We start from the raw sequence: 7,500 nt of genomic DNA, 5'->3' as shown, positions 1-7,500 counted from the left end.
CTGAACGTGAAGTCAAGCACAACTTGATAAGCGAAAAAAAAATTATGAATTATCTTCTCTTTAGATGCAACAAGATGACTAAAATTAAATGAATATTACCAAGTGTGTTGTCACTGTTCTTCTAAAGTCACTTTATTGCACTATTTTCATACATATAAAGTTTTCATCTAGCAACAAGGTCTAGGAAGTGCAAAGTTGAGTAATGTGATTTCAACTTGGGAGACTGACAATAAGTCTCTGCTTACGAGCCAGAAGGCCCATCAGGCCGGCACTTATCTCCGGTTTCATTAGCATGAAGCGACTAGGAGTATTTCTACTCCCCCCTGGATGGGACGCTAGTCCATCGCAGGGTTACACCCAGCATTTCGCCGGTACCCATTTATACACCTGGGTGGAGAGAGGCACTGTGAGAGTAAAATGTCTTGCCCAAGAACACAACACAATGTCCCCAGCCAGGACCCGAGACCATTCGATCCGGAGTCGAGCACTCTAACCATGGGGCCACCGCGCAATGAAATAAACAAAGACAATATTGAAGCTTCAGACATTAAGACATTTTTAAGTAACAAAACACTTTTTACATCCGTTTGATTTTCTAGCTGGAGAGGTTGCTTACAGCAATGGGCTCATTGGGATAGCTGTTTCATATGACATGGCTTGGCAAAGAAGGAATGGGGGTCACAACTTCAACACTGGTCATGAGGCAGTGATGGGTGCCCATACAGGGCAGGTTTTAGATTACGGAGTACGATCAAAAATGTGCAGAACTTGTGCCAATGGGAAGAAGAAAAACCATGATTGCAGTAAGAATCATAAGGGCTCATCAAAAAACATGGAGCCTGATGTCGCTGTTGATCTTTTCCAACGTGCAGTTTAAAAATGGAGTTAAGTACAACATCTAAACTGGTGATGATGGTGCCACAACACAGGCTCATCTTAGAGCTAAAGTTCCTTATGAGGTGGAGAAGCATTCTGATACAGTGCACACAACAAGTTGTGTTTGACATCGAAACAACTTCGACTGAAAAGGATGCACAGATTTGCCGGCTATCTGCCATTAACAAATCCGTTATTTTGTACTCAACTCTGTAAAGGTAAAAAATCAATTGGAAATGTGACAGTGAAGAATTATTTGAATGAAAGCTTGCTGTCTCTTTTGTGCTTCATTATTTACGGTCGAGGTTCTTTAGAAAAGGGTTTGATTTGAACTGTCAGAAATTTATTTAAAATTGCATGTGCTTTGTGACACGGATTGTGTGTCTTGTTTGCACGCACGCAATTGAAATAGGAAAGGTTTTTTGCCTCTAATAGCAAAAGTGTTGTTTGTTTCAATAATGTTTTCGCTGGGAAAGGTTTTTGTGATATTTCCAGCCTTTGTGAAGTTTAATATCATGTTGTGTAATTTTCGAGCATAAAACATTTGCATACCTGGGTTGAAATGTAATACGGGAGGATTTTTGTGGTAGTGCTCTGGAAGCAGAAAGGGTTCACGAAAATAAACAGGTCTGTAGGAAGCGTTCTTGAGTTTCAACAAAATTAGCCCCAAAATCAGCAAAAAATTGTGACGCTGATGAACTAACGCGGCCGGCTTGACTTCAGTGAACTTTTGTATTACAACTGTCAGACGCTCAGAGTGCACGCTTAAGCTTGTGGTGAAAAGAAGTTGTGAGGGAATTTGAAAATGATCAACATGTCAGCCCAGAAGCCAATGTTTCTCGATTCCCTTATATTTTATTCCATCTTTCTGGGTTCAATACTTTGCTAGTAACCACATGTCTTCTCAGGGGGCTATTTACCTAACTCTAACCATGGCTCTACAATGATATGCAATACCAAAACAATAGTGTGTACTATTAGAGCTACATATTACGCAAAGACAACTTGAATCTCCTGGTAGACAAAACGCAGCTCAGTTGACAATATGGATTAAAGGGCTATGTTCCTGCACTACCACACGTAATCAATGCGTGTCTATTTTTTCTTAAGATGACAGGAATTTCTTCTTTCTGACAAATGATTAATAGGCCGGTAGCCAGGCTTTTATCCTCTGAAAATGATCTGTTTCGTCGTATGAACGTGTGATCCAAAGGGCCTCTGCTGGTACGACTTCTGGGTGACCCCTTAAATGGTCTTAATGACCCCCGACTTGAAAAAATTGCCTGGAAACCTGCAGTTTATTACCACCCAACTCAGTCCCTTCTGTTTATGAGTAACACGTACCACAGGCAACCCAGTGTACGCTTATACAGCGTCTAGTTTTTGTTGATCTACAAAGCTTTGGCTTACCGTGGCTGTGTTTAAAGACCGAAGAGTGTTACCTTCGTCCGTCTTGCAATTTCCAATGAAGTGCTCTGAGCAGAGCCGCGTATTTTCAGTCGGCAAGAAGTTTTTTTCTCCGAATTCTTCTCAACCAAACCTTTCTTCGGTTAATATCTTTTGCAATACGGTAGTATTTTAAATCTGTTCTTTTTTCCCTGCTGTTGGAACAACCAGGTGCACGGCAAAAGTCGGACTTCCCCATTGTTGACACATCACTAAAAAAGATTCCGGCCCCCCCCCCAAGGTGCGAGGCATTGTGGGATGCGTGAAATAAGAGAATGCCCAGAGAACGTTCCCACACATACACTTACAGAAAAAAATTCTTTTTTTTTTTCAACTTTTAACTGTACGTGTACATAGTTTTAAATTAATGAAAAAAAAAGTCCAAGTCAGGGTTAGTAATTCTCATCCTTAATTGTACAGATACAAGCACTTTCCCGAATTATTTACATTAAAAATATCGGTTTTATTCCGAGGCCTATGGCATGGAACAAGTAATATCGCGTCAATTCCCAGATAATTCCTCTTGTTATATTGGTGCAAATATTTCATCGCTAAATAAATATTGACTGTGAAGGCATATTGGTAATATTATTCTTCATCTCCACTTTGTATATCTGTGTAACCCAGCAAGGGACTCTGTTGGCCGTGTTCCTGAGGTGACTTCTCGGTGCATTCCACGTGCAGAGAAATCTTCTGGAATTCTTCAAAAAACGTTATTCCGAACAAACCGAAGCAAAAGCCCGCAATCCATTCGCCAACATTGCTGAGCACATGTACGCTGTAGCCTGGGTCCGAGGGCTCCCACTTGGCGACCGAGTGGAGAGACTGGTGACGAAACTCTTCATAAGCGAACAGTTCCGCCACAAAAAATATTGTGCCAAAGACGGTTATCACGCATGTCAGGATGAAGCGTATCGTAAATAAAAACGGAGTGTTTATCCCATGCTGTGTCAGTCTATACGTGAGATAAGATTGGGACCAACAGTACAAAGCACCGCTGCCAAATAACAGAACTGCGCCAACGTCGTGAACATATATCATGCTGTCTTCCTGCCAATAAGATAAAATATAAAAATAAAAATCCATGATATATAATGAGACATATCATGCAAATTAGACAGCCAGATATTTCGGCAATTCAAAATTTTTTGTAAACGATGCTCACGGTGATAAAAGTTAACACGCATTTGCTTCAACCGTAACGTTCTTCAGTTGAACCTGTCGGCATTTTAGCCAAAGGAATAGAAAGGAACTTTATTTAAGTGTCTATAGTCGTTCTAGCGCTGGAGCACTAATTGGGGACACTGTAAACTGACATTAACAATTAACACAAATCAAGTCAAATGTTGGTTTTTGAGGACGTTAAAATCGATTCCTGTTCACAAGTTGCCGCAAACTTTTCCTTGTTTAAATAGATGGGTTCTGCGTGGCACAACTCATTTTTGTTTCTTCATTTCTCTAAGGCAATTTATGAATTAAATTAATATCAATGAATTAGGTTTTAGTGGTATCGGGGACAACCAAAGTATCGTTAAGAGAATCAACCCGTATAAGGTTTTCGCTTGCCCTGTCCAATAATTGTTTAATACAATGACTCGAAATGTGGATCAAAAAGTGCAGGTTAGCGTTTAAGAAGAGATAACCCATCGAGGACATGCTTTCATTAGTTTGAAATTCGTGAAACAATAATATGAGTATATTTTATTAATTAAAGAAACACTTTAAATGTTTGCTTTGTGGCAGAGGCACACATCCTGCAGAGGCCGGCACTGCATGATTTTCATTCAATCCTTTTTCCTCTGCGACTCTCTTAGTTTGTTGCTAATTTATCTTCGAGCAAAGTAACAAAAAACATCAAAAATGTCGGTGGATACTGATGAACGAAATTATTTTTTCAGAAAGAGGTTTAGCTGTATTTGTTTCATTTCTGTGGTTCACGGAGAACACTTAAAAATAAAACGTTCTATTTGAGGAAATGGCATTTGTTAATTATTTATAGCTTATGTCGTTTTCCTAAATATTCTTCAAATCGATCAAGCGTAAGATATACAAACACACAGCAGCTTAAACATATCTGATTTATAAAAAAAATTATTACACAGACCCAGACGTACATTTTTCTCGTAAAATCGACTGTTTTTACAACAAAGCAAACAATCCTTGTTCAAAGCTAAGCGCTATTTAGCAATTGTAGTTGACAAGCCGGTGATGAAAAAGTCGATTTCATCCGTAGATTTGAGAAGTAAATTGCTTTGACAAATGGAGAAATACAGATTCCGGCCGAATAATAAGGTGAAGCTACGCAAATGATGTACTAAGGGCCGATTTACACGGTAGGACTTTGTCGCATTCGACAACGGATTACGACAAGCCCACGACATGATTTACGATTGTTGTGTACGTCAGAAAAAATGTCGTAGCATTTTAAAACATGTTTTAAAACGCTGCGACAATCGTAAGTCATGTTGTAGGCTTGTCGTGAGCTTGTCGCATGCGACAAAATCGTATCGTGTAAATCGGCCCTAAAAATACAACAACAAAGTCGTTGAACGTTCGGCCTCGGCCACCGTCTACGTGATATGAAGTTTCAATCTCAACTAGCCATGAAATGATGGCTAAAACTCGCAGTTACGAATATTTGAAGTGATATATAGTATACACTAAAGGCCATTGCAGTTTAGAAGCTTAAGGCTGGCGCAAAAGAAAGCGCTTCAGTAACTATTCAGGAACCGAGAACACGCAGCTGTGACGAAAACTGGCTCAGAAAGTCTGGCTTTGATTTAAATTTAACCTTAATTCAGTTGACCTTCTTTATCCGAATGTTAAATCGATAAAAAATTTTAGTCTACGAAATAAAATGCCAAGATGAAAAGCCTCTTTTCAAGCCGGATAACACGGTAGAAAGTCTTGCAAAAATCAATTCTTTCAAACTTGATTTCCATTTCTGTTTATTAAGAAGAGAATCACCTCAATTTGCATTTTACATTAGAGGAAAACTATATTGTTTATCTATTTACAGCTGCAGAGAAAGAAACCGGGCCAAAATGAATAGCAAGAAACCCAAGCTTGTGAGTGAAGTACAAAGTTTGTTCCCCCAAAAAATACTATAGATTTGTGCGCCACTTTCATGATTCAATCAGTACATTCGAGAGATAATTAAATCGGCCGATCACTGAACTGAGCGATCAAAAGTCGAGGTTTCTTCGGCGATCATTGAAGCTTTTCCTTGCTAAAAATTACCTTGAGCAGATCAATTGGGACAACACCCTAAATGCAATTCATTTTGGTCAACAGGAAAACTTTATGGGTGAAGAAAACGGACTTGAAGTTTTGTGATAATTAATACAGGAGGATAGAACGATGTGATAAGTTGGGAGGACGTGCATGAGATAATTGATGCGGAACTCACCTCTTTCGAGGGGAAGTTAGCGATCAAGGTTCCACCGAAAGCGCTGACAAGTCCACAACTAAGTGCAACCTTGTTCAAACGATAGAGGAGAACATCAGGAGAATCCAGTCCTTTCGTCAGCATTTCAAACTGAAGGTAGCGTACAATAAGACTGAATGCCATCAATACTATCGAGAAATTGAAAAACTCGGAGAAAATGTTTGCTTCGGGAATCTGCGCTCCTGTGTCGCTGATGGCTGGGATGAAAGGGTATATGTGATTCTTGGACACTGCGATTCCGTAACACAGGATAAAAGTAAACGAGGTAAAAAGACCCCAGAAAACAGGCAGATAACCATATCCGAGCCGAAGTGAGATATCTTCGAACATGGCTGGATTAAAACTGGGCTGCCTTCGGAGTTGAAACTAAACCGGTCCGGTCAACTCAACTTTTTCACCATTTTTCACAATAATATCGAGCAATGATGATTGCTGTCTGTTAACGCCGTATGGATACTTGGCCTTTAGTTTCTCATCGCGTCAAGAAAATCGAGATCTTCAGCATATGCAAATTTTTGGATCGCAACAAATACCCGGCCAAGCAGACAGTGATTAAGGTCCCTTTAAAGAAAAATGATTGGTCAAAATCAGGAAGTTTGTTTTACACTATTCAAAACATTCAGTGGGAAATTAATGTTCAACGAAGTTTGAATTTTCCGTACTCCTTCTATAGTCTTCACCTTCAAATACAGGAGTCGTTGGACAGGTTCATATTTTAACTTGATCACAATATTTGCTCTCTCTTTTTTAATCCGGTAATTTGGTACCAGGAAAGTAATTCGATGAAAATCAATTATTTATCGGCGTAAGAATAATATATGGAAATCTTTTTTTTACTAAGCTATAAAAAAAGCAAGAAAACACAGAGGAATACTTTGCGATTTTCGAAGACAAAGTACCGCTGAATATTATATATCGAAACCATGTTTTCAAAAAAATAAAACAACTCACTAATTTTGTCAGTCCGATCACGATGAATAAAATATGACATCCCTTATAAGTGATTATACTAAGTCGTGTTGACCAAAAGCCGTGAAATTGGTATTCGTAAAACATGTAGCTTACAAGACGTGCTACACTCTTCGACCACTGTCCCCTAACCGCGTGTCCTCGATCCTCGATCAACGCCTTCGATATAGCTTGAACCATGAAAATTGGAACACAGTTCAATGCCATAATAAATTGGCACTTGATACAGAACCAGTCTTCTCTATGGCAAATTTGAATTCAAAGAGCCACCACTCATATCTTTTCAAAGGGGAAAATCCCTTTTGTACGGTACAAAAGTCTCAATCGTTAAGGAGTAGTGTAGGCCTGTGAATCCTTGCTACTTCCTACTGTGCATATTCTGACCCCTTTGCAACCTTTCCTTACTCCTTGCTCGGACAAAGCAACGGACTAAAATGTATAATCCCCAACCCATAGGGAAAGTAAAGGCCAAAATGTACTAATCTCCCACCTCCTTAGGAAGGCAAAGCCAAAAAGTGAATTAATCCCCCACCCCCTCGGGCAAGGCAAAGAGTCAAAGACCCCACAAAGCCCCACCCATGCCCCATGTTTCCCATGGGTGGGGGTTTACAGTGACAGGTGCATTACCCTATCTGCTTGTAAACAGGGCCCCTTAGATGTGAAGGGAAAAGGCATTTACGTACAATTAAAGTGAGGTTCTTAACGTCATTATGAAAGCCCGCCCAAGTGTTATTGATTTTGATGGTGCTATCAACAAGTGT

At 39.6% G+C, this 7,500-nt stretch overlaps 1 protein-coding gene and 1 long non-coding RNA gene across 2 annotated transcripts in view; one reads left to right on the top strand and one right to left on the bottom strand.

Moving 5' to 3' along the window:
• Positions 1-2,626: 2,626 nt before the first annotated feature.
• On the bottom strand, positions 2,627-7,020 carry LOC138015667 (DNA damage-regulated autophagy modulator protein 1-like). Its single transcript, XM_068862760.1, has 3 exons — positions 6,836-7,020; positions 5,732-6,331; positions 2,627-3,372 (listed from the first exon to the last, which is right to left on the bottom strand). The coding sequence occupies exons 2-3, from the start codon at positions 6,098-6,100 to the stop codon at positions 2,911-2,913; spliced, it is 831 nt and encodes a 276-aa protein (XP_068718861.1). The 5' UTR covers positions 6,101-6,331; positions 6,836-7,020; the 3' UTR covers positions 2,627-2,910.
• Positions 5,734-7,500, top strand: part of LOC138015668 (uncharacterized) — a 3,536-nt gene continuing 1,769 nt past the window's right edge. The window contains exon 1 of the long non-coding RNA XR_011125600.1: positions 5,734-5,866. This is a non-coding gene — a long non-coding RNA (uncharacterized lncRNA). The remainder of the gene's footprint in view (positions 5,867-7,500) is intronic.

This window comes from Montipora capricornis, chromosome 9 (genome assembly GCF_036669925.1).
Source record: "Montipora capricornis isolate CH-2021 chromosome 9, ASM3666992v2, whole genome shotgun sequence".
Lineage (NCBI taxonomy): Eukaryota > Metazoa > Cnidaria > Anthozoa > Scleractinia > Acroporidae > Montipora > Montipora capricornis.
The sequence above is the reverse complement of the archived record's forward strand: the minus strand, read 5'-3'. Positions and strand labels throughout refer to the sequence as shown.

Coding starts and splice junctions, on each gene's coding strand:
- LOC138015667 (XM_068862760.1), bottom strand. CDS start 6,100: ATGTTCGAAGATATCTCACTTCGGCTCGGATATGGTTATCTGCCTGTT. Junction 3,373..5,731: donor CTAACTTCCCCTCGAAAGAG/GTGAGTTCCGCA, acceptor TCTTATTGGCAG/GAAGACAGCATGATATATGT.